Source organism: Gossypium hirsutum, chromosome A08 (assembly GCF_007990345.1).
Source record: "Gossypium hirsutum isolate 1008001.06 chromosome A08, Gossypium_hirsutum_v2.1, whole genome shotgun sequence".
NCBI lineage: Eukaryota > Viridiplantae > Streptophyta > Magnoliopsida > Malvales > Malvaceae > Gossypium > Gossypium hirsutum.
The window spans coordinates 92,836,780-92,861,278 of NC_053431.1; the positions used below are offsets into that span (position 1 = coordinate 92,836,780).

The following is a 24,499-nucleotide window of genomic DNA, read 5'->3' on the forward strand; positions in this document are numbered from 1 at the left end:
ACTCGAGATATGCCAGCAATGAGACTTGATGTTATTGCCGTTTGATGAATTTGATGTTATATTACGCATGGATTGGTTGACACTTCATGATGCTATAGTAAATTGTAGACAAAAAGTTATTGAATTGAAATGTGAAAATGGTGAAATTTTCTTAGTTGAATAAGATGAGTTAGATATGTTGCCAATTGTGATTTCTTTGATGTCTACTAAGAAATGTATGAGAAAAGTTGGATTATGTGTTGAATACAAAAGAATCTGAATTGAAGATTGAATTAGTGCCTACTGTATGTGAGTATCCGGATGTGTTCCCAGAAGAGCTGCATGGATTACCTCCTATTAATGAAGTTGAGTTTGGTATTGAGTTAGTCACTGGTACAGCACCTATCTCAATTGCTCCATATAGACTGGCCCCGACTGAATTGAAAGAACTGAACTCACAGTTGCAAGAATTGACCAACAAGGGTTTTGTGAGACCGAGCTTTTCACCGTGGGGTGCTCTGGTATTATTTGTGAAAAATAAAGACGGATCCATGAGGTTATGTATAGATTACCAACAGCTCAATAAGGTAACGATTAAGAATAAATATCCTTTGACAAGGATTGATGACTTGTTTGATCAGTTGAAAGGAGCAACATGGTTTTTTAAAATAGACTTGAGGTCCGGTTACTACCAGTTGAGAGTGAAAGACTCGGATGTGCCGAAAACTACTTTCTGGATGAGGTATGTTCACTATGAATTTCTTGTCATGCCTTTTGGGTTAACGAATGCTCCTGCCGTATTTATGGACTTGATGAACCGTATTTTCTTATCGTATTTAGATAAATTTGTTGTTGTTTTTATTTATGACACATTGATTTATTCTTGTGATGAATTCGAGCATGCTGAACACTTGAGAACTATTTTGCAAACTTTGAGAGATAAGCAGTTGTATGCTAAGTTTAGTAAAAGCGAGTTTTGGCTTCGAGAAGTTGGATTCTTGAGCCACATTGTTTCGGGTGATGGTACTAGATTTGACTCGAGTAAGATCTCGACTATTTTTGAATGGAAACCGCCGAAGAATGTAATTAAGGTTAAAAGCTTTCTAGGCTTGGCCGATTATTACAAATGGTTTGTTAAAGGATTCTCCATGATTGCTACTCCGATGACGAGGTTGTTACAGAAAGATGTCAAGTTCGAATGGACAGAAAGTGGCAACAGAGTTTTAAGAAATTAAAGACATTGTTGATCGAGGCTCCGATTTTGGTACAACCCGAGTTAGGTAAAGAATTCATGATTTATAATGATACTTCATTAAATGGTTTGGGATGTGTAATTATACAAGAGGGAAAAGTCGTAGCTTATGCTTCGAGACAATTAAAGCCTCACGAGAAGAACTATCCGACACATGATTTAGAGTTGGCCGCCATAGTGTTTGCTTTGAAGATTTGGCGACATTATTTACTTGGTGAAAAATGACATGTCTTTACCAATCACAAAAGTCTTAAGTACTTGATGACTCAAAAGGATTTGAACTTGCGGTAACAAAGATGGCTGGAACTGTTAAAAAATTATAAGCTTGTGATTGATTACCATCCGGGTAAGGTGAATGTGGTAATCGACACTTTGAGTAGGAAGTTGTTGTTCGCCTTGAGGGCTATGAATACACGACTGACTTGGTCCGATGATGGTTCAATTCTAGCCGAGTTGAGAGCTAGACCGACTTTTCTCCAATAGATTTGTGATGCTCAGAAAGTTGATAAAGAGTTGCAAGCTAAAAGAATTCAGTCTGACTCCAGCAGTGAACCCGATTTTTTGAGTGACTCTGATGGTTGTTTGAGATTCTGTGGTAGGATTTGTGTTTCGAAGGACACTGAGTTGATTCATAATATTTTACATAAGGTACACAACAATTTTTTGTCAGTTCTGAGCGCCCATAGAAGAAATCACTATAGGCAAGCTATCCGACTCATCTGATTCAACCCGAAGATCTCCATTTTCACATTTTAGTTCAATAAATTTTCTTCCACAATTTACTATTACATCATGAGTAGTTAACTAATCCATATCAAGAATTACGTCAAACTCATCAAAAGGCAAAAGCATAAGGTTAGCCGAAAAATAGTGTCATCTAATCATCAAGAGACATTCCTTGTATACCTTATCAACGAAAACGTGCTCGCCTAACGGGTTTGACACTTTAATCATGAATTTTGTAGACTCAATAGGAATATTCATGCTAGATACCAATTTCATGCACACATATGAATTAGTAGAACCAGGGTCAATCAAGGCAATAATTGTAGTATCATAGATAGAAAATGTATTCGTAATTACATCCGGGGATGAAGCCCCTTCGCGAGCGTGAATAGTGTACGTCCTTGTAGGAGCTCTGCCCTCGGGTCTCATAGTAGATTCTTTAGGGACACTCTTACTGCTCACTCCATTACTTGGGTTTTTCTACGATTTACCTCGACTAGCAGTGTTACCCAATCTTGCACTCTGATATCTCTCCTTTTCTACCATCTCGGGGCACTCTCTAATAAAGTGGTTTGGGGAACCACACTTGAAACAGGTCCTGTCACTCCCTCGACACTCACCGGGGTGACGTTTATCGCATTGTGTACATTCCGGCCTACTTGGTCAAACTTTACCAATACTAGCAATCGAGGTGGTCTGGGCCTTAGTACCTGAATACTATTTATCTTTTTTTCTATTAGGAAATCCAACAGAAGTAGGGGAGCGAGAATAGAAATCCCTCAACTTTTTTGATTTGGACTGAAACGACTTGCTCATAGGCCTTTTCCTTGAGTCCCTAGCCTCAGACTCGGCCTTTCTCTTCTCTTTTGCTAATTCCTCGACCCTACAAGCTTTTTCAACGAGTACAATGAACTCTTTCAGCTCAAGCATACCAGCAAACATTCGAATGTCTTCGTTTAATCCATCCTCAAACCTCTTGTACATAATGGCTTCGATCGACACACATTCCCAAGCATATTTGCTGAGTCTTACAAACTCATGCTCGTATTTAGTTATGGTCATTCTACCTTGCTTCAACTTGAGAAACTCTTTTCTTTTCTGATCCATGAATCTCTGACTGATATACTTTTTTCAAAACTCCTTTTTAAAAAATTCCCATGTTACCCTCTCCCTCGGTACTATCGAGACAAGTGTCTTCCACCAGTGGTAAGCTATATCTCTAAGCAGTGATACAACACATTTCATGCATTCTTCCGGTGTGCATGACAATTCCTCAAAAACCCAGATGGTGTTTTCGAGCCAAAACTCTGCTCGTTCTGGATCATCATCAATGCTAGCTTGGAACTCTTCAGCCTTGCTTTCAAATTTTATCCACCGGAGGTCTATTCAATCTCATAAATTCCATACCACGGGGTGCCACTAGGATAGGCTAGGGAATAGGTGGGGGTGGAGGGGGTTGAGCATTCGGGTTTGCTAGAACAAACTCCGTGTACCAAGCATCCATCATGTGGAGAAAGGCTTCTCGAGCCTCTTCTCCTCCTCCTTGGCTAACCGTGGGAGGTTGGTTATCAGTTGGCACTGTCCTTTCAGCGAGAGCCGGCGCGTTACTTTCTACGTCATCTGCCATAGCTCTATCAGGATCCATTTACCATACGAAAACACAATTTAAAATCACAGGAGTCGTCACACTATCATAATATATGTATAGCATGTATAGCTAGACTCAAACACATGCTACGTAGTCCGAGAACTAACTAAATCATAGCTATGATACCACTAAATGTAACACCCCTTACCCTATTCCAACGTCAGATATGGGTAAGGGGTGTTACAAAGCAGTTTCAGATTGACAGAAAACATATATGTAAAAGCATTGAATTTTAGTTAGTGAACTGAGTGATTGTGAAAGTATTGCTGTGAGAATAGAATTTCTCGAATTAGCTATAAAGAAAAGTTGAATTCGTGATTCATCGAGCATATGAGATTATTGAGAAAATAAAGTCAGTGGCTTCTTCAACTTATATTATTTTCAGAACTTGATAAGATCCATAATGTGTTCCTTATATCTATGATGCGACAATTCAGATAAGACCCTTTATATAAAATATCTCTTTCAAAAGTTGAAATTTAGCTTGATATGACGTATAGCAAAGGACAGATCAGAATCTTAGCTCATCAGATTAAAGAGTTGAGAAATCCAAGGCTATGTGAGAAATTGATAAGGTTATAAGAAAGAAAATCTCTAATTTATTCTCTAATAAGATTTTCGGAGACGAAAATCTCTAAAGGGGGAGAGTTGTAACAGGCCGTTTTTGGGCCAAATCAGAACAGTGGTTTTAGGACCACAAATTCAAAGTCAAAATATTTATTTTATTATTTTAATAAGGTCTACAGCATGATAGATTAATTACGTGGAAGTTTCATAAAAAATTTTACCATTTAAATGCTTAATTCGGTAAAAAGGACTAAATCGCGTAAAGCGTAAAATTTGAATTCTATTAGCTAAAAGTGTTTAAATGCTATAGAATTAAAGGAGGAGGTCCTTATATAGAAATTAGCCCATTATTGAGTTAGTATAATGTGATGGCTTGGTATAATGGAAATTTTAAATGTTATTAAAGGTTAAAATGCTAAAATAGTTAATAAATGATAAAATAATTAAAACAAAGCCAAACTATCATCTCTATTCATTCATCATCAATCTAATATTGAAATAAAGGAAACCATTTTTGTTCTTTTAAGTTTCAACCAAGTTCCTTGAAGCATGTAAGTGTTTTCTGACTCGTTTTTAATAACTTCTATGTTTTTGAGATCGTTGCAGCTTAATCTAGCTAGCCATATCTCTGATTTCACAACTGTTAAAGTATTTGAATGTTGAAATTGTTGAATGCATGAGTGTTTTGTTAGTTGATTATGGAAAATAAATCATTGTTGTTAGATGCACTAGTTTTGTAAAGTGATTTTTGACAAAAATGTCAAAAAGGGATTAATTTGTGAAAATATAAAATTATGTGGGTAAAAATGTGAATAAATAAAAGATATGGGCTACTAAAGACTCCATTAAAATTTGATTAAGCATGGGATTGTGATTAATTGCATGAATTTGCAACTTTATGTGATAGGGACTAAATTGAAAAAGTGTGAAATATTAGGGGCAAATGTGTAAATTTCCCAAAATATGAATTTGAGGTTAAATTGAATAGACCAAATATTGAATGTGTTAAATTTAATAATGTACAGATCAAGATAAGTCGAGATTAGGATTAGATCGGGGAAAAGGAAAAGTGGACGAATAGTCGATAATTTCCATCCGAGCAACTCGAGGCAAGTTCGTATAATTAGAATCAAACTTTTAAATACTTGTAATTATTTGAAGTGAATGTTTGTAATTGAATAAATGATCTACTTGAAATACGAATGCCTTATGGATATAGCCTGATGGTTACTGAGTCTCGCTTGAACCATAAGAATTCGTAGGATACGAGTGACATGTCACTAAGGTTACTGTTTAGGTTGAGAGCCTGTATGTGTTGCGGACTCACCTCAACTCGTATGAGCTTACCGATATATCAGCTCGTACGAGCTTACTGTTCTCAGCTCGTTGGAGCTTACTGTTTTAGCTCAATAGAGCTTACTGTCCATCAGCTCAGGAGGAGCTTACCGAACATAGCTCAAAAAAGTGAATATGATGATGAATTGACAGATTACCGATTAGTACACCTAGTGTGTATCACCCATGTATCTATCAATATTCTAATAAGTTCAAGGGGAAAAATTATGCTAATGGTTATACAGATGAATTACTAGTTATATAAATGGATTTTCGATTATATGAACAAGGATGAATCGTATCATATGTTATACATGTTACTTGAATTTGGTATGTTATAATACATTGATGTATGAAATTGAGATAAATATTGATTATATGTACTTATGAGACTAACATATTGATGAATGTTTATGTATAGGCATTTGGCAAGTGAATTTGATATACTTTGTTTAATTGTTTGATTATGTATAAATGGTAAGTTAAATTCTGAATTATACGGCCTTACTAAGCTATAAAGCTTACTCTGTTTCTTTTCCGTGTTTTATAGAGGTTCGATAGCTCGCTCGATTCGAATAAAGTTGGAGATACGCATCACACTATACAATTGTTGATTGGTACCTTTGAACTTGGATATATGTAAATATGACATGTATAGGCTAGTTATAAAGATGGTAGTTATGGTCACTTGAGATAGTGATTTTGGTACATGTTGTGGTATATGATAAAGCCATGTGATTTGGCTTAACTTGGTATAATGTTTTGGTTGTCTATATGTATTCAAATATGGTATGTTTTGGCAAGTAGAAGATGGAATGGAAATTTGCAAATGTTGTCTTGATATGTGATAGGTATATGAATGGAAAATGCTTGATTATAATTTAGGTATTTGAATACCATGTTCAGTTGTCATATGGTTTGAATATTGAATTTATAAAGTGTATGAATTATGTTATTGAAGTAGGTTGATAAAGCATGAAATTGGTATAATATGTGTATGAGATGTTGTGGATTGGCTGCCTATTAAGTTATAAAATATTGCAAATTATGCTTGTGCAAGTATGTATAAATAGGGTGGCAAAATGGCTTTGCAAATAGCCTATTTTTGTCCACACGGGTAAAGACACGGGTGTGTGTCTCGGCCATGTGTGACACAGGGTCATGTTATACAGCCATGTGTCCCCTAGTTTTGAAATTAAAATCAAGTCAGTATGCTCCACATTGCCTCACACACGGGCGTGTGACTTGGCCATGTGGCATAAATCAGTATACCTTACAAGATTGACACGACCTGACACACGGGCGTTTATGGCCATTTTTAAGGCACACGGGCTAGCCACACGGGCGTGTGTGTTGGCCGTGTGACCCAAGTTAGAGAGTTACACGGGATCAGACACGGGCTGGGACACGACCATGTGCTCTCATTTCGAATGTTCACACAGCCTGTGACATAGGCGTGTCTGGTGTCCGTATGAAACACACGGCCTGGTCACACAGGCATGTGTCCCCTGTTTTGAGAAAAATTTTCTATGTGTTCCAAATGTTTTAAAACTTATTAATTTAGTCCCGAGCCAATTCCAATGCATGTTTAGGGCCTTGTAGGCTCGTATTAGGGACAAATTGATTGAGTTTAAATGATGAATGTATGAAATGATGTTATGTATGCTAAATGGATGTTTAATTGTTTCGTAAGTCCAGTAATGCTTCGTAACCCAATTCCGGCATTGAATATGGGTGAGAGGTGTTACACCATTACATGCATATGAGTTTATAAACTTACCTTGGATTAACTTAGGCATTAATATCATTTGATCACACATACTTAACATATCACATATGAACATATCATAATAACCTACTTAATCATACCAAAATAACCATTACTAGCCATTCTAATAGCTAGATTACAAGCATCATTAACATGCCACTAATGGCCAAGTTGTCCTATACATGCCATTAGACCAAAATGATTTTACTATGTATACCCAAAATAACTAGTTGATAGTGTGACGATGCTCCAATGATCCTCCAACCTTCGCGAGCTTCCGAGCACTATAAGACAAGGAAAATAAAACGAAGTAAGCATTACGTGCTTAGTAAGTTCGTATAACAGAAACTAAACTTACCAATCTCGTTATTAAATCTAAACATATAATATCATGTTACCATCCATTAGCAACATTGCCTAAACACATGCATTCAATCAAACATGTTAGTCACCAAAATATTCATAGCAATCAAGTAAACATAGATGAGCTCATCATGCAATATTCTTTCAAGTCATTATCATTTCATCTCATGATTCTTATGCCATGTCAAGAGTTTTATGTCTGTTGAATCATTGAAATTCCGATGGATGCTCAAGTAGTACACTCGAGGTGTACAGTTCTATAATCCATCAATTCTTATTCGAGGGTACCCATTAGGGCACTTACTCAAGGAACATACTCTCGAGCCACATATCATATAACGGGATTACCAGTCCAGGCTAAATCCTTTATATAACGTATGCTCAGAATAGCTCAATTAGGATTACCAGTCCAGGTTAAACCCTAATCATAATGTATGCTCGAGAGGTATTATATCAGGATTACCCGTCCAGGCTAAATCCTTTCTATAAAAATTTCAATAGGATTACTCGTCTGAGCTAAATCTCATCCGCAACAAATGCAAGACCTTATTCGTTTTGGGAAAGCACATATAATCATCGAAATCCAATATTCAATCGGGACTTAACCCTTTTTCACCATTTCAAGCATGTATTAAATTTTTCATTATAGCATTCAAATAATGTACATCAATATAAGTCACATTCCATACAACACAACATTCAATTTAAACATATTTACATACCCGATTAAGTTACACGAACTTACCTTGATAATTGTTCGCGTATAAAATCTAATAATCCGAAACATTTTTTTCCTCGGTCTAACCTCAAATTTGTGTTGTCCGGATCTATATAAATAGCTTTAATCATCAATTTCACATATTTTATATTTATTCAGACTCAATTTATATCCTAGGTAAAATTACCATTTTGCCCCTAACTTTTCCATAAATTTTGATTTCGTCCCTAGGTCGAAAAATGAAACTTGTGCAATTTATTCCCTATTTCAAGCCTAACCAAAATCCCATTTCAAATTTTGCAGCACATGTATTCATAAAAATTCAAAATTTTTCTTCAATTTCACAAGTTTACATTTTAGTCCCTAAATCATGTTTTCATCAAAAATCACTTTGTAAAAGTTGTTTCATTTTCTACCATAAATTTCTAATTTTTAGAATATACTCCATGATCCATTTTCCATACTTTGATAACTTTTCAAATTAATCCCCTAAATAGATAGTTTAAGCTATCTGGTTTTAAAAATATCAAAATTACTAAAAACGGGACAAGGAAACTTACCCAATTAAGTCTTGAAAGTTTCTTCTCTCTCTCCTAGGGTTTCCATAAAATTTTGGGGTTGAAGATGATAAAAATAAGATGATATTTCTTTTTATCATCTTTTAATTAATTAAATTATTTCAATTCCAATTTAGTTCCTAGTCTTTTCTAATTTTTCCATGGATGAGTCACCAAAAATCTACTTACTTTTCTTTAATGGTCTAATTACCATATAAGGACCTCTAGTTTTGAATTCCATAGCTATTTAATCCTTATAGCTACTAGAATTCAATTTTAGCATTTATGCGGTTTAGTCCTTCTTGTAATTAAACACTTAATTGATAAAATTTTCGTATCAAAATTTTTACACGACATGTCTATCATAATACAGACCATCTAATAAAATAAAAATAAATTTTACTTTTGGGTCGAATTTATGGTCCCGAAACCATTGTTCCGATTTCACTAAAAAATGGGTTGTTACAGTGTCTTCTTAATGATTAATATGATCATTGTCAACAAATGATTGTGATAAATTGCTCGTTTGAGAACTAATAACCTGTGGTCACGTTCCATATTTATCAATCCAAACAATATCAATGAAAGGATATCGTTAACTCTTTAATTGAGTTATGAATTTCACTGTTGCTAGTAAAGCCATGTCATACACAAGTCATGTATCTAACATACCGGCTATCGACTCGATAATCTTTATAACATTGGTCTCCACTTATATCAAAGCACATGAGCTACCTATGCATGGTTAGTGACTAACTCAGGATTTAGGTAAATCATACCATGAATGTCACAAATGAATTAATTTACAAACAATTAAAAATTAACTCATCTTGGATCCAGTCCAATGTATCATTCTTTCAATGAATACATTTATGTCTCTACCCATGGACTCAATTGCTCCGATAGCCAAGACTAACCATCTTCTCAATTGGAACTATAGACGACATAATAATCTTTCTCAATATTTGAATCAAATGTTCATTTTGATTCTTTTACGGGATTACGAACTCATTTAGATTATCTATTGAAGTAAGTTGTCTTTCTCGCAATGTAACCGTTCTTACAATGCCACTTATCGTCAGTTTGAACTTAGACAATCAATAAGCTAATATTTGTTTATCACAATTTTGTTATGCATACAAAATATGAAAAATAGAAATACAAAAAATATAATGGTGAAATGTAAAATTTATTTATTCATCGTTCAAATACATAGAAAACAATTACATGTTTATTACAATATGGACATATTTTTCAACATTAACAATCTTATATTTCCAATATTGTTAGAATTTAGTAATATAAAGAGTAATTCCAATACACCTCATCCTAAAATGTTTATTTTATGACAATTTTTTATATATAATTTCGATATATTATAGCTAATTCTCCACTTTTTTTCTACCTTCTTTATCTATAATTTGCAACAATTTAACTATTTCTAAACAAGATGAAATAAATTAATTTAGTTAAATTGAATAAGTTTTTTTTATAAACATAGATTTGTTTCAATTACATTAATATTTATATATTTGGATTCGATCAGTTTCAATTACATTAATTTAAGGGGTCTTTGGCCTTGTGGTTTGAATCTCATTTCTTTGTTAATTTAATTTTATCTCTAACTATTTGGTTTTGCTTTATTTTAACAGACGTCAAGTCTTTATGCTAAATTTTGTGGAGAATTGGCAACTGAATGACTGTTAAATGATGCTTGAAGGCTCTCAGAATCTGAATTTAATAAGTATGGGGATCTTTATAGGGAATGTTGGTATAACCAGATCTTGGCATTTGAGTCTCAATTATGACTGCTTACACCAAGCTTGGACCTATATTTTTTTCATCACTTTAACAGCCTAAGAAACAAGGCAGGCAACATCAAAGTTACTCCACACACGTTGGGGACGACATTGAAGAGTAACTAATTTTACCGGATTCACGATTCACCTACTTATATATCAACGTTTTCTTTTCTCATTTTTGGTGATTATATTGAATTTTAGACAACCAACTTGTAATTACTTCAATTTATCAATAAATGTTATTTAATGTAAATACAAAAAAAGGTTTATTATTATTTTAAATGAAATACAAATAAGTTTATGTTAATAAAGAATTTTGAAAAGGAGTATCATTGAATGTTTAATGCTTGCAAATTTACATTTTCTTTTAAAATCTGTCTAACAACAGAAAATATTTTATATAAAGTCATTCAAACACAATAAAATATCAGACTTTTCAAAAATCATTTTCTAAAAGCTATTTTCCATGTATCAAACGAACTCTTAATTCTTGAAAATCACATTTGAACTAAATTATTTATTTGTTGTTGCTATTTAGCTTTGATTTTTGAGAATATATATATTTACTTTACAATATCATGTCCAAAATACATATTTTATTTTTTCAAAAATACTTTTGATAGCAAAGCTAAATGTTTAGAATCTTAAACTAAGCTAAGACTTATTTGAAGTAGTAGTTAGAGCTTCTATTGGTCATCTAGATGGCGCGGGTTTAAACTCTATCATCTTTTTTCCCTCTCTAAATATCATAATGAAAAAAAAAAGTTAAAAGTAATTTTATACAAAAAATTTTGTACTTTACAAAAGCAAAAGTAAATTAGCCCTTAAAATCTATTCAATTTTCTTTTCCAACTGCACAATACATGTATATTTGATAAATTGTATAGAAGCAATAAGATATTGATTGAAAAGAAAAGATTGTTGAGCATGTGATTAAGGATAAGGCTGATCGACCTTGCTTTATAAACAAACTACCTAATTTTGCATTCTAATTTCTATAATTAGTACTAAACAATTCGTTTTATAGCCGATCTAAGACATGCTTTAAAAGCAATTAACTCATTACCGCCGTAGATGTGAGAAAAAAGGCAGGGTTTTATCATTTCCAAATAAAAAATTCCCCCAGGTTAGAAGCTGTGCAATTGGATCAAAGCCCGTTGATTATATCACCTCAATAAGACGGTTCCGATCTAATGTCTTACCTTTTACAAATTTGCATAAACTATTGATAGCAGACATGTTCATGGTATATCTACTTTTTAAACCTTTAGCTGTTCAAATCAGCAACACGAAAAGCAAATCACGCATAAAAATATATCACTATGTAATTTGCAGCTTGCAAATCAAAGCCCTATCCATGCCTTAGTAACCCACACTAGTGCTTGCAACCAACAAGTAACCCAGAGAAATATTTACCTAGAATAACCAGATGGTGGGTACTGAGGAGGAGGGTATGCAGCAGGCGGGTAACCTTGAGCTGGATAAGGCTGTCCATATGCTGCTGGTGGATAGCCAGCTGCAGGAGGAATTGGTTGATCAATGCGAGACATCTGCTGAACAGGGGGGACTGCCATTGGTTGTGGACAAAACTTGCCATCTCGTTTGTCCATTTCAACCTTATGTTGCGTCTGTAACAAGAGAAAATGTTAAGACATGGTTCCAAAAAAGGATAATAAGTTTCCCATTTGCATGTGTTAGATGAACTTCATACCTGCATACATGCACAGACCCTGGAAAAAAAAACGCAAAATAAAAGACTACTTTCAATATGGTATCTTTGAGGAAAACTAGCAAAGACATTGATAGAGCTGAAAGGAATGTAAGACTTAACGTGCAGTAAACCATATCAGCCAAACAACTCAGTATTTGTGATGCCTCTTGAATCTCATCGCTTCCAACAATCATTGCAACTATGGAGAATATGCATGCAATTTGTTGTAAGCAGAACATGAAACCCTGTATATCAAGGGGCAATATGTCTAATCAATAGCCAGGAAGTGCAAAAATAATTACAGATCAAAGAAACAGATGTAGGAGCAGAAAGATTACAATGATGCAATTGTCACATTTTGTTGTTTGAATGTTGAATTCATCTTGCAAGAGGAATCGGGTAGAGGCCACAGAGTTTCCAAAACAGAGGAAAACCTGGAAATTAAAACACAAATATACAAATCTTAGATTCTAAAAATTAAGGCACTAGTTGAAGTAACAGCAAAAGCAATACAGACCACATAAACAAACTTCCTTTCCTACCTCAGTGCAAAGGCAAAACTCGGGACATTTACTCTCTCCACACCTACCACTACATGGCATATAACCAGCACAACATGTATACCTACAACAAAGACAAAAGGCTATGTTGAAAACAAGATTTTATACCATTGAATTATGCTTCAAAGATGAACGAAATGGGTCAATTACCTTGACATGTCATCATAAAGCGCTCGTTTCCGGAGCATGTAGGATGCACATGGTCCACTACAAAAGAACAGGAAAAATAAACAATAAATTGGTGACAGAAGTATGATTAGACGGTTTTAAAGTGTTAAACTAATGAAACTAAAAAAAGGCGAGGGACAGAGGGAAGGGTTTTAGCTTATGCAGAAATTCAGCACATCATTTACCAGGAAAGACCTAAAAAGTAAGGGTGGTAATGGCTCACTTCAGATTGATTTTGAAAAATATTTGCGGTTACCACGCAGTAATTTGGTTTTTCAGAAACCAGACTGAAATCGAATATCAAAGATGGCCAAGAGGAATCAAAGTTCACAGAGGTTCTGATCAGTTTTGTTCATCAGCTTTTTTAACTTTTTTAAATATATATAGTTGTTATACCCCTACCCCAATTGGGACACGTGGCAACATGAGAACCAACCGGGGAGACACTTGTAAGCGACCCTCCTACTTGTACTGTCCGGTAGTCACTCAGTGACCAATGATCTGCATGCCTCATACCACCCACAAGAGGGAACGTCCATCCTTAACCATCCAATTAGATCCTCTGTTATGCCATCCACTATTAACGGATGCGATCTCCTTAAGAGGAGACCACCCAGGAACCCTCACTTACCTATAAATACCCCCAAGGTGCAACATAGTATAAGAAATTCTTTCCTCTCTCTAGAAATCCTGACACACTAAGCTCTCATCCTTCTTTACCAGAGTCCCTCTACTTTTCTGAGTCTCAACTCTAGAGTGTGTGAATGGTATCACAATAGTATTCAAAGTTATTTTACTAATTTAAATATAAATAGTTATTTTTGTATTATATATTAAATAAAAAATGAAATTCAGTTGAATTAGGATAACTATGGCTTTCTAATGAACAGTGACCAGACTGAATTAAATAAAACCTAAGTGAAATGGAACAGAATACTATGGTTGGAATTGCTTTTCGTTTTTTTAGGTTTTCTTGCTCACCACCACCCACTAAACCAGTAAAAAGCCGAGGCAAGAAGGGAGTATTTTCCATGGCGAAAAGATATCTAATATCTTCCATCAAACATCATTAAAATTTAACTACTAACAAGCATAAGGCGAAAAAATGAAACGAAGCATTCCTGAAAAGATAATTGATCATCCAAATTCAGGAACAGAAACATGAAATTAAGCAAAGTGAACACTAGGTCACTCAAGTAAACAACCTCCTATTCTTCAAAGCCTAAAACATGATTGGCAAAACCCCTATTGCAACTAATTATAAATGAGAAACACTACAGAAAAACACACAATTGAGAAGACAAAGGTAGCAGATCTACAATGCGGAAAAAAAGATAATAAAAAGAAAAATCCGGAATTACTTACCACCATAAAGCAAAGCAACAATCTGACGAAAAAACACAAAAAAGGAAAAAAATAAAAAAGAATCAACAAAACAAAAAAGTAGAAAAAGGAAAAAGAAAAAAGAAAAAGAGAGCAAAAAAGAGAAATAAGTTTATACAAAGAGGGTGGCGATGAATGGTAGTGATGAGATCAGTGTGCCAAAGATTCCTATAGTTCTGACGGAGCTGCATCTTCTCCAGGTGTTGTTGGGACGCCATCACTCAAGAACCTTTCGACAGAGAAAGAATGAATGGAAACGGAAAGGACTAAGGAGGGTGTGTTTTCAAGTCTCTTATTATTCTTTTTACTCTTAAAAGTCATCTCCATTTAAATTCAAATATGGAATGGGAAGGGAGAGCGAAAATTATAAAAACGCGAATAAAAGACTTAAATTTCAATGGATTTATGAATTATGACTACTCTTCTGGATTTTTCATTTTGAAAAAATATATATATCTTCAACCAAATTTCAGTTACTTTCCGTATGTGTCCAAAAATAAATACTGACCCTTCCCTCTTATACAAATATTAAAATTATTTCTGGAGGTTTTACAAATACAGTCGGTTGGGTTCATAAAGTGAATAATAAAATATTTATTTCTATTGTTTTTTAAATAAAAAATAATACATTATTATTATATCAAATACTCACCTTAATATTATTAACAAAAATTTACACTACTTTCTAAACCATAGATATACTTATCCATTTATCCTTTTAAAACTTAAACAAAAATATAGGTTTGAATATATTAAAGCTCCTTACTACTCTTTTATACTTTGATTTTAAGATGATAAGTCGTTGTATTCTTTTTTATTTCAATTTAATCTTTTACTCATTAAAAGTACATAAATATTAAAAATATATATTTTAAAAATTAACTTTTTTTTGTATTTTTAGTAAACTTATGAAAAAATAATTTTTTTTAAATTCATTTTAAATAATCATTTTTAAAATATGAAACACACAAAAAGTTCAAAAAATGCAAAAAAAGATTGTGTTATTTAATAAAGTCTTTAAATTTTAAGCTATTCATTTCCATCCATATTAAATCAAATTTGAAAATTTATTATTATTTTAAATAGATTAATTAATTATATATCAAAAATATTTTAATGCATATTTAATTATAAAGTACATAAAATATTAATATAAAAATATTTTTTAGATAATGATCCCAGCTCTCAATCAATTCAAATTAAATTTAATATATATTTTTATTCAAAATAGACTAATCTGAAAATTAAACTTTTTTCATAAAAATTAAAGAAACCAGTGGCATGTATTCTCCTCAAATATAAATAACTAGCAAAATCTGTATCGCTTTTATATATAGTTGTCAATTAAAATAATCACTTGAAAACATTTTTTTTTATCATAAATTTCGTACCAGAGACAGCTCACCAATTTTCAGCTTTGATGTAAAGCATAACGTTAAGTTTCTAGGAATAACTGAGATTGGTAATGATGCTAGTAAACAATGGCAAAGAGTAAGTTGTTATGATCATAAATATACAGTACATTCCAATAAACAACCAAGCATAATGAGTGAATCAGGATGTGTTGGCCATGGACTCGATTAGGAGCTGGTAACCTTCTGGTACTGCTGTCTCTGTGCTAACACACTCTGCTAGTGCTGGAACATCGGAACCAAGGCCATGAGACATGGCTAGAAACAGCAGCAAATGGAAATCCGCGATACGCTTCACGAATGGAAGGCTCTTTGTCCTATCTAAATGATTCTTCAGTGTCCTCATTGTCACGAGGTTGTTCCGGTTCTCAATAGGAAAGGTTGATGAAAGAGGTCCCTGCATCGAAAGAAACCATTCATTTGCATTTCAGAGTAAGTTCTCAAGTAAAGCACAGGTCCAACTCCACCCTGAGAAATAAAAACATAATAACAACCACTTGTATTTATTGTAAGACTAGTAGCAAACATAGGTGGACTTCGTTAAGCCACATACAAGTCTGCAAGCAGAAAATGACAGTCGATGATGTTTTTCAGGAGCCTTATACTCTAATATTAGCTCTGCACATAGTTACAAGCCTAACAAGGGTGATTTCACTTGTTTCAAAAGTGATTGCCCGGTGTGGTGCAAGGCATCAATCTCAGACTGACAACAATCAAGACCAGACAATCATGTCTACTTCCAAACTTAAATACTAACTATAGAGCAGCAATACACGAAATTTAATGGCTAGAGGACAAAAAGAGCTGAGCATTATATTCATGGTTATCAGATAATCAAGTATCCAATAGCGTCTCAGACAATGTTAAGGTTTCGTCCAACAAATGCAATGCAGGTGGGAGGTCAATTCATTGGATATCATCGACCTTATAACTATAGAGGCTAACTACAACATACATTATAAAAGAAACTAGATATATTGAACCTATTGGTTCTACTTTGCAAAAATACTACCCCATTACCAAAGTCAAAAACAACTTCCAACTTTCCACTAACCTTAGATCTAACCTGAGTTTCTAACGTCAACCAGACTTGAATAGTCGAATCTAGATAGAATAACTGATTAATCATATAATCCATAACTGATTACTCATATAATCCAACCTAAATGTGAAGGCAAACCGGCAGCAGGAGCTGAAACAATCTATAATTTTAAGGGAAGACCCCTACCACCATCACATACAAAAATCAATCTTTCTTATGTATATGGTAAGAACTAAAATAAAAGAAAGATGTAATAAAATACTACATTGAAACTTCTCCCTCATGCCCCTTCAATTCCGAGAGGCCATTTAAAAATAACATCAGTGTGGCTTTACATTAACTATATATGGTACTTCCTTCTTCACATACACAAACCATGTGCAGAAAAGCTAGTTTTGATAATGTTATGTGTGGCTCCTCTCTCCCTACTCACATTCCTTTATGCCACATTTTTAAACTACTTACATCCAGCATTATTTGCCTTAGCTGAATCATTAACAACCCTTAGCACCCATGACAAATTGAGCAAGCAATTCAACAGCTAAAATTATAGTGAAAATGCAAACTTCACATGCAGCATTCACACCTTGGAGATCAATAGGTTAATCATAAACACAAGTATTAACCATAAAAAGCAACTAATTCAACAACATGAATTGGTTAATATCAGTTAATGAATAAAGAATTATCACCTGATGGTCGATAATCTTAACCACCACCAAGAAGAAATCATTATCAACCTCCTTAACATCCTTCCCACCTACGACGACTTCTTTCTTCATCTTGGAAAGCTTTGGATCATCGTCTTCCCCGAACTCGGTCACGAACCATCCTTCCTTAAATAACTTAACACACATATCACTCATTTGGAAAGCTTCAAAATGTACATCGGCATCCCCATCTTCAGTGGCTTCCAGCTTCACCACAACAGTCACCCACTCCTTCAGCCTACTCTCAGCGTGAAGCTCAGCCGCCTGTAGAACCTCCTTGTTGGAAAAGTTATAGTCCTTTTTGTCCTGCATTATCGTCTGGGTAAAAATAAACCCTACCCTCTTCCTACCTAAACCAGCAGCAATGGCATCAACCAATTTCTCTTCTTCGGGATCCCTCAAGAGAATCAAATCATCTTCCATCCCTTGCTGAGGCGGCTCGTAAATGAAATCGACTTCCACCCTACCTTCTTCGGAGACGGTGCCGTACATAAAGCCGCCGCGTTTCACGGCGAACACCAGCGTTTCGTTGACGTACCGCTGGAAAGCATTGGCGGAATCGCGGTCGAAGGAAACCGAATCGCAGTGAGGCGATTCCTGGCGGGTGATCCGTGTCTGCTTAGCGATGAGGTCGTCCATCGTCATCTTACGCCCGAAGGATCCGGCGGGACAGACGGGGGGTCCGCCGCGGACGGTGCGTTCACCCTGGTAGTAGAGGAAAACGACGGAGCCGTGGGAGAGGTTCAAGGAGGAGAGGGGACGGGAGGGGTCGGACATGTCGGTGAAACGGAGAAGATCGGCGGGGGTTTTAGCCAAGAGAAGATTGCGATCGGTGGAAAGGGTTTGGTTATGAATGGGGATTTGGAATTGGGATTCGATTAAGGCTTTCAATTGGGAGATTGAAACATGAGGACCGCCGACCTGGACACGTTCCAGGCCGTCTCGGCTGCGGATTCTGAGCAACATCTTGGGGTGGAGACGGCGGCGTTTATGAATGCTGGAAATCTTGATTAGAATTGAAAGTTTTAGGAAGATTTAGTTACTTTTTATAATGGAGAAGAAAAGAGTCAGTGTTGGAGAGAACAAGTTCTTGGAGTGGCAGAGTTGAGTTGGAACTTGGAGGAAAAGCTAACAAGTACTTGGATCGCTTGCCGTGGGAGACCACGACTAGGACACGAAAGAGATATATTTACTCCAGGATTAACTTTCTTTTTAGTCCTCCTTTCAACCTCTACAAATTATTTACTGTTGCAACACTAAAACGTCAACGTTCTCAACTCAACAATGAACTCCTAATAATTTGAGCTCGAAAAAGTTTAAGCCCATTATACATTTAAACTCAAAAAAATTTGAACGCTCAAACCTAAAATAAATTTGAACCAAAACTTGAAAAAGCTAGAATTTATAATTGTAAGACGATAATAAATATTAATAATTAATATAATTATATAAAAATTATTTATTTTATAAAAATATAATCCTAAGCATTACATATTTATATTAAAATTTTATTAATAAAAAAATAATTAATAATATATAATATATAATAATTAAAAGATTTTGTATTACTATTATGCTATGTGATATAGTATTACTTAATGTAATAATATATATTAAAACTATTAATACATATATTTAACTATTAATTGGTCATTGTATCAAAAAGCAACTATTAATTGGTCTAAAATCAAAATCAAAGTTATTAATTGATTTGCTTGAATTGATTCAATCTGATCGGTTAAATCAATTTTAAAAGCTAACTATAATAGATGATATACTATTTACATAATATATATATATAACTATTACTAAAACTATTATGTTATGTTTGGTTGAAGTATTATTGCATCCACATATTTTAGTTATTGGTTAGCTAAAAATTTAATCACAATTGATAATTTTTAGCCACTCATATGACTTGTTTGTGCCAAACAAAAAAGAAAACTTTTCACTTATTTTAAAGAGGTTTTATTTTCTACAATGAGTTTTTACTCATCTTTCTAATTGCATGTTTAAATTCGTAATAATTATTCTTTCTTTTATGTCTAACTACTTTAGAACATATGTGTTAAATAAGCTTTTTTTCGTGTTATTACACTAGTAACCAAAAGTAGCATTAATATATATAATTCTCCAGACAATTAATATTTTAGCAATTTGGCCATTAAATTTATCAATATAGTTGCATTTATCATGAATATAAAGTTTCAAATAAATTTTAAATATTTATAATATAGATAGAAAAATACTATCTTTATTAATACATATATTCAACAATTGGTATAATGATTACATTTTATTAATTATCAATAATACAATTACAATGGATTATAGTATGATAATATAGCGTAAGTATCAATAATTATGTGTAATTTAGTATATAACACATGTCTAAAATTAATAATACACAAAATATTATCAAAATTTGAATATCTTAAAAAATTATTTTTATTACAAGAGTGATTCCAAAGCCTAAAAACAAAAATCAGAGGATCAATCAACAACTTAAACAAAACAATTCACATAAGAACAACAATCAACCCAACATGTCAAAAGCTTCAATGCAAACCCCCATAGAAAACTAACACTTACTAACGAATCAAAAACAATTACTTGAACTTAGACTACTAGAGGAACATTTCTCCCAAGACCTTTGCCTAACAAACCCCCCCAATCACACAACTAATGGAAATTTAGACAAACAAAAATAATTTCTAACTTTGAAGAACAACAACGAAATTTCACTAAAACAAAATAGAATAATGACAGAAATTATGTAACAACCTTTCAAACGATGCAACGAACAATGCAGAATTCCCAATTAAACCTGGTAACAATTTACGGGAGCAAGCAAAAAGAAAAGAAAATAAAGGTGAAAGAAGAAAAGAAAAGAACAAAATAAGAAAAAGGAAAAAAGGTTAAAGAACATGGTTTTTAAAACAACAAAAACTAATAGGCTTTTACCAAGTAGCATAAAAATATTTCCTTAACGCATGCACAGAGATTCGAACACGGAACAAGAAAGTATACAGAAGCTTAACCATTAAATCAACAGGCTCATTCTTGACACAAATTAACGTCGAAATAGACTTAAGTCAAACGTTCAACACTAAGGGTCAAGTCAAAGAAAATAACAAAATTTCTAACAGTGAGGTTTGAACCCCTGACCTCTAACATACAAATAGAGCACTTAGCCACGGATACCGAGATTTAATTATGTCAAAAATTAACAAACAACACTCAAATTTTTGGGGCGTTACAACTCTCTCCCCTTAAAAGAAATTACGACCTCAAAATTTACTGACTCAAATAGATACGAGTATTTCTGACGAATCAAATCCTCAGATTCCCAAATGGCTTCCTCAGTGCCATGATTCCGCCACAGAACCTTAACCAAAGGAACGATCTTCCTCCTCAAAACCTTGATGTCTCGATTCAGAATCTAAACAGACTCTTCTTCAAAAGTCAAATCTGGTCGTACCTCAATCTCTTCAACCGGAACAATGTGAGACGGATTAGACCGATACTGTCTCAACATAGAGACGTGGAACACATCATAAATTTTATCCAACTCAGGAGGTAGCTCTAGCTGATAGGCGATAGGTCCGGTACATTTTAGAATACAGTAAGGTCCAATGAACCTCGAGCTCAACTTGCCCTTACATCAGAACCAAAGAACTTTTTTCGACAAAAAAATTTTAGAAATACTTGATCACCCACAGAATACTCAATATCTCACCGTTTTACATCTGTATATAATTTCTACTGGTCGAAAGCTGTCTTAAGACGATTACGAATCAATCTAACCGTATTCTCAGTCTTAGATACTAGTTCAGGACCTAGAACCCGACGCTCACTTAACTCATTCTAACACATAGGGATACGAAACTTATGACCATACGCGAACTCAGCCAACGACAGATACTCCTCCCAACTACCTCGGAAGTCGATTAAACAATTCCGCAGCATATTCTCCAAAATCTGAATGACTCACTCAGACTGTCCATCAGTTTGAGGATGATATGCTATCTTGAAATCCAATCAAGTTCCTAAGGCTTCGTGAAGCTTCTTCTAGAAGCGAGAAGTAAAACATGGGTTTTTGTTAGAGATGGTTGAAATCGGCACTTCGTGCAATCATACAATCTCAGAGACATACAGCTTAGTCAATCTCTGAAGCGAATAATCAGTCCTGATTGGAAGGAAGTGAGCAAACTTAGTCAATTGATCAATGATAACCCAAACTGAATCTTTCTCAGTGGGTGTCAAGGGCAACCCACTAACAAAATCCATGGTCACATGCTCCTACTTCCAAAAGGGAAACTTAACTAGCTGTAGTAGACCTGAAGGTAGTTGATGCTCAGCTTTAACCTTCTAATACGTCAAATAATGAGAGATAAAGGCAGTTACCTCCTGTTTTAAACCAGACCACTAGTATAATTCTCGGTTATCTTTATGCATCCTATTCTCATCAGGATGCATAGGATAAAGGCTACTATGCGCTTCCCGCATAATCAATTGCCTCAAATGAACATCATTAGGCACACAGATCTGACCCCTGAAACACAGAACCCCATCGTTGTTTAATTCAAAATCAAAAGTCTCACCATCCTCAATTTGACGAAAACGAGAAACTAAAGACTCATCTCTCAATTGTTTAGCTCGAATCTGATCAACCCAAGTTGGTTTAACCTGCAACTCAGCCAATAGACTATCATCATCAAAAAAATTCAAACGAGCAAACTTTGCTCTCAAATCAGTCATCGCTCTACGACTAAGAGTATCGGCCATAACGTTGGCCTTACCGGGATGGTACTCCATCGTGCAGTCGTAGTCCTTAAGCAACTCAATCTATCTAAGTTGTCTACGGTTCAACTCTTTCTGAGTCAACAAATACTTGAGGCTCTTATTGCTTGTATAAATGATACACCTCTCACCATACAGATAGTGCCCCTAGATTTTTAGAGCAAAGACAACCGTAACCAACTTAAGGTTATGCATGGGTTAATTACCTTCGTGTGACTTAAGTTGTCGAGATGCGCAAGCCACCATTAAATTGACATGTGAATCATCATTGTAAACAATAAATACTCTACCAAATTCGAGCTGTATCAGAACAAGTGCCTGAGTTAGGGGAGTTGCGATAAGTGAGAATCCATCAACGAATCTCCGATAGTAACCTGCTAGGCTAAGGAAACTCTGAATCTCAGACACATTCCTCGACTGTTTCCAGTCAACCACAGCCTTAACTTTTTTTAGGATCTACTAGAATCCCCTCAATTGAAACAACATGCCCTAGAAAGATAACCTCTTGCAACTAAAATTCACACTTGTTAAACTTAGCGTAAAGTTTTTTCTCACGGAGTATCTGTAGAACTTTCCGAAAGTGCTCATTATGCTCACTCTCAATATTAGAATAAATCAAAATATCGTCAATGAAGACAATGACAAACTAATCCAGATACAGCTTAAATACTCGATTCATCAGATCTATAAATGTAGCCAGAGCATTCGTCAAACCAAAAGGTATAAACAAGAACTTGTAATGCCTATAACAAGTCCTAAAAGCGATCTTATACACATCAATCTCTTTAACCTTGAGCTGATCGTACCCGGAACGAAGATTAATTTTGAAGAACATGGATGCTCCCCAGATTTGATCAAACAGGTCGTCAATCCTCGTGAGTGGATATTTGTTCTTTACCGTCAACTTGTTTAGCTGACAATAATCCATACATATTCTCATCATACCATCCTTTTTCTTGACAAACAAAACCGGTGTTCCCCACAAGGACACACTCAGTCGAATAAACCCTAAATCGAGAAGTTTTTAAAGTTGCACTTTTAGTTCCATAAGCTCCTTTGGTGCCATGTAATAAGGGGAAATCGACACAAGAGCTGCACCCAACAAAAATTCAATGCTAAACTCAACCTCCTTGTTCGGAGGTATACCCAGCAGTTCCTCCTGGAAAACATGCGGAAAGCCTTTTACAGTTTGAATACCCTTAATAGAAAGCTTTACAAAACCAGAATCAGACACAAAGACCAAGTATGCTTCACAACCTTTCCAAAATCAAAATTGAATTTACAAACTAATTTGGCTGAATTAACTCAATTTGGTCAGTTAAGTCGATTTTAATTGTTAATTATAGTAAATGATATAGTATTACATAATTTAATAATATAGTATATAACTATGACTAAAACTATTAATATATATAGTAATATATATTATAAATTATAATAAAATATATAGTATCAATAGTTATGTGTAATTTAGTATATTACAATACATGTTTATAACTAACAATACATAGAATATTAGTCAAATTTTAATATCTTAATAAAATATAATTTTTATTAAATTAGATTTTGAATTGGGCTTAACTTTTACAAATTGTATTTGAGTATTGAGTTTAATTTCTTTTTTCTTTTTTTTTGGACTTAAGATTTAGAGGGTTTATCAATAATATGAAAAAAATAATTACGAAAATATAATGCAAAGCAAATTATTTACGAGAATGAGTTGTTTTGAACAATAGAGCACGGTGTTGTCATGTTGTCAAATGATACCATCCCAAAAAGTACACCTATAATGAGTAAATGATTTCAGTTGAAAGAAAATTAACTGGTGGTGACACTTGAAATTTTAATTTCCCAATATATTTTCCAATTTTCCTGATAGTATATTATGGTAGAAAATACTAGTGTCCCTATATAGGGTGAAGACACCACTTTTTTACCCTAACCCTTCGCCACGCGTGCTTGGGTAATAAGCAAAAAAAAATTGAATGTTGTTGT

General features: G+C 34.2%; 2 protein-coding genes across 2 annotated transcripts; both read right to left on the reverse strand.

The window, feature by feature from the left end:
* Nucleotides 1–11,857: 11,857 nt before the first annotated feature.
* On the reverse strand, nucleotides 11,858–14,955 carry LOC121204572 (uncharacterized). The gene is made up of 8 exons (XM_041074650.1): nucleotides 14,656–14,955; nucleotides 14,520–14,541; nucleotides 13,137–13,193; nucleotides 12,969–13,050; nucleotides 12,765–12,860; nucleotides 12,547–12,671; nucleotides 12,427–12,445; nucleotides 11,858–12,343 (listed from the first exon to the last, which is right to left on the reverse strand). The coding sequence occupies exons 1-8, from the start codon at nucleotides 14,753–14,755 to the stop codon at nucleotides 12,128–12,130; spliced, it is 717 nt and encodes a 238-aa protein (XP_040930584.1). The 5' UTR covers nucleotides 14,756–14,955; the 3' UTR covers nucleotides 11,858–12,127.
* An 885-nt stretch (nucleotides 14,956–15,840) lies between these two features.
* LOC107947875 (NPL4-like protein 1) lies at nucleotides 15,841–18,971 on the reverse strand. The gene is made up of 2 exons (XM_016882384.2): nucleotides 17,684–18,971; nucleotides 15,841–16,346 (listed from the first exon to the last, which is right to left on the reverse strand). Exons 1-2 carry the CDS (start codon nucleotides 18,665–18,667, stop codon nucleotides 16,092–16,094), a joined length of 1,239 nt encoding a protein of 412 aa, XP_016737873.2. The 5' UTR covers nucleotides 18,668–18,971; the 3' UTR covers nucleotides 15,841–16,091.
* Nucleotides 18,972–24,499: the final 5,528 nt, after the last annotated feature.